Raw genomic sequence first — 3,208 nt, forward strand, 5'->3', positions numbered from 1 at the left:
TGTTCTTTCTTGTTGTGTGTGTGCGTAAGTACACATGAACTTTGCAGCACCACTACATTGTAAACGACGAAACAAATTTCTCCGTGCGAGATGAATAAAGATTGTCATTGTAATTAACTAAAAAAAAAAAAAATAAGAATAAAAAGTTTTCTCGGAACTTGCAGACAATTTATTGTCCTCTTTACTGCATGGCATGGTCATAGACAACGGCAACAGACCTTAAGTTTCTTAATAAACTGGACCACAATTTTCTGCTGGTTGGTTGAGCTGTTCAGTCATTTACTCATACCATCTACGACAAAGATATAGCCATGATCTATAGCAGTCACTCATTACCAGGCTCCCAAAGATTGGCAAAAATGTGACGGCAAACACAATGGAACCAATTGAAGTACTGGACAGCCTGTGGTCTTTGGCGGACATTTTGCTCCTTACTCTTCTGGAGAGGTTTTCTCTAGGAACGTGGAGATAACTCTGTATTGCTGCCATCTTCGACATGACTGTCGCATTTAGCAAGGCTCGATAAGTCTTAGATGCATGAAGACACGGGCATGGACACATCTTACTTCTGAATTGAGGGGTAGGTCTGTGAGATGTTCCCTCAACAATGCATGTGTTATTGATGTCAGGTGTCGTTGTCTCTCTATTCAGTAACTTGGGTCGACACAGCGTTGTTTTATTGTCAGTAGATTTGAAAGTCGAAAGTGGAATGAGCCAACCAGACAGTGTGCCCTCCTTTGCTAAAATAAAACCACTGAAATAACACGTCCCACCGTTAACTTGGATCTTATTTACCGAATCGTTTTGGGTGACGTTAATTTCTCTAGAACAAAAACGATCTGTCCCAAACAAGTTTTCCGCTTCCCCTGGTGTGTACAATTCTTCAATAGCACCTCGAACCTCAATTTCTGTTATGCATTTGCATTGCGATGTAATTACAATTAGCGCGCTGTTGTCGACAAAAGTTAAAAATTCTGCACGAATACCCCATTTGGAGATAGGATAAACAACTGCTTGCGACAAGTCATAGAAATATCCTACCTCTTGAGACCTAACATACTGCAGAACCAACACAGGCGCAGATGCCTGCAGATAAATAATCATGTCTCCTAGTTTAAACATTAAAGAAGTGGAGGTGCTTTTAACTGTGTCCACATTCGTCTCGACATGTTCCAAACCGGAGAAAGTGGTTGACGGGTTGAGGTATCCAATTTTGATGAAAGAATCCTTAGTGCCGCTGAAAAACGGAGTTAAAATGTAGTGTTGCCCTAAAACAGTCACAGGGGGAAGCTGCTCAACCGCCATATCTTTTATTGAGTATGAATGAGTCTCTAGCGATATAAAGTCGAAATCTGCACCTGCGAATACCGCTATGAATCTGTTTGCCTTGATCCATGTACCAGTGAGGTCAGTTCTGTTGGCCACGATCTGAAGAACATCTAAGGGTCCCAAAGATTCCTGTAAAGATTGTCCGGAATGGAAAGTATTTATTTCGTTTTTATAAATGATATCAGTTTGTATTGGGTTCAATTTTAATTCAATAGTGACGTCATTGATCCCATCTGGGTTCACGACAAGAAGAAAACAATGCCGGAACTGGCAATTTGTGACCACTAAATATTCATTGGAGAGGAGCTTAAAGGGCATAACATTAAAAGCACCAGCGCTTCCGAAATGTAAGCCTATGGAAGAACGTTTAATGCTTCTTGCTTGGACGACCAGTTGAGCTGTGGAAGTCACTTGAACTCCATAATTTTTCCCTATGCCAGACTTCGTGAACTGAACCAACTGCTCGAGGTAAAGCATCCATTGCTCTGTTGATGGGTACTTAAAGTTGTGCGAATATTCCTGAGTCTGTATTTTACCTGATGAAGTGCGACGTGCTGGTGCTGTTACGGTGACCTCAACGTTCTTCACAAAGTCCCACGAGAGTGGCGAGACGGCCAGTGAAGAAACGGCTTGAATTACATGTTTTGGAAACGCTAGAACATACTGGAATTGCTCGTCGGCAGAAATGCCTGTAATAATCACAACAAAACACAGACACCGACGCAACTCTCGAAATTGTGAACCCATAGCGAAACAAAGAGTGTGCAACCATCACTAATAGTCTGGAATACAGAATCTAATTTATAAGCGTGGAAAGAATTTTGGACTACTTTGAGCTCAGAGCTCTAGTCAACAGAAACTTATCTGTTTGTCTTTATCCATTTATCTTTATATTAATCATTAATTTGGCTGGTTTGGTTTATAAATCATTAAACTACAAGCTTCAAGTCTGAATACGTACGTGACATGGTGTATTATATAAAATAAATCTTGTTTGCTTTCAGTTCTTCTTACAAGTTGTAGAAGTTAAAATGCACTCTCAGTGGGAAAAGGTGCACCGTTTAGAAGGAGAATGCAAGAACGATAGGCAAATTTCAAGTTGAAAATCACAGACACATATTTATATACTACAACCAAACAATGAATAAATAACTTACAGACGAGAAGTATACTAAAACAGTACCTGGGGGAGGGGGCGGGGGCGCTCTCGTGGTCTAGAGGTTAAGGTGTTCACCTCTCCTTTAATTGGTCCGGGGTTCGAATCCGGATAACGACGGAAAATGTTCTTCTCATAAATGTTCTCCTTTTGCATCCCTTCCTGATCTCTAACAAAGTTCTGACGTCTGCTTTCGTCTCCATTTTTCTGCCTCTACCCCATCACCTCCTTTGCCCCCTCCCCCGGGCTCCTGACCCTTCCTGTAGCCTTTCTACTTGGCTCCTTCTTACTGCTGTCTTTCAGTCACACTCCTGATCTTATGGTAGGTAAGATATACACCTAGCCTTCTCAGATATGGGTAAACAAATCTCAGAGATCCAGTGTGCAAGTTGCGCACGTTAAAGATCCCTTGGTGGTCAAAAATTGATTAGAGTTAGCCTCGGCTGTCACCCGGGCAAAATTCAAAATTTCCTAACAACTGAGGGTCATGACGCAGAGGAATCAGGCGCTTGTTCCTTTTTTGGGCATATTATGTAGTTATTGGTAAAATCTTAAAGCCTGTTTATTTGTTCTCATCAGGTGAAAAATGACACATCTGTCATGGATAGAAGTAGAGATATTTGCGATTGGAGGAGGTGAGGGAGGGAAGCCAGTTTTCTGAAGTAAATTTTACGAGAAAAATTTCCTCCAAAGTTTGTTAACTTGTATTACTTGAGACTCCGT

The 3,208-nt window shown here is 41.2% G+C and overlaps 1 protein-coding gene across 1 annotated transcript; it reads right to left on the reverse strand.

Moving 5' to 3' along the window:
• Nucleotides 1-279: 279 nt before the first annotated feature.
• Nucleotides 280-2,076, reverse strand: LOC106011380. Its single transcript, XM_035968956.1, has one exon. The coding sequence runs from the start codon at nt 2,074-2,076 to the stop codon at nt 280-282; it is 1,797 nt and encodes a 598-aa protein (XP_035824849.1).
• Nucleotides 2,077-3,208: the final 1,132 nt, after the last annotated feature.

This window comes from Aplysia californica, unplaced genomic scaffold (genome assembly GCF_000002075.1).
Source record: "Aplysia californica isolate F4 #8 unplaced genomic scaffold, AplCal3.0 scaffold00099, whole genome shotgun sequence".
In the NCBI taxonomy this organism is placed as follows: Eukaryota; Metazoa; Mollusca; class Gastropoda; order Aplysiida; family Aplysiidae; genus Aplysia; species Aplysia californica.

Bases quoted from the DNA above. Each gene is read 5' to 3' on its own strand.
- LOC106011380 (XM_035968956.1), bottom strand. From the start codon at position 2,076: ATGGGTTCACAATTTCGAGAGTTGCGTCGGTGTCTGTGTTTTGTTGTG.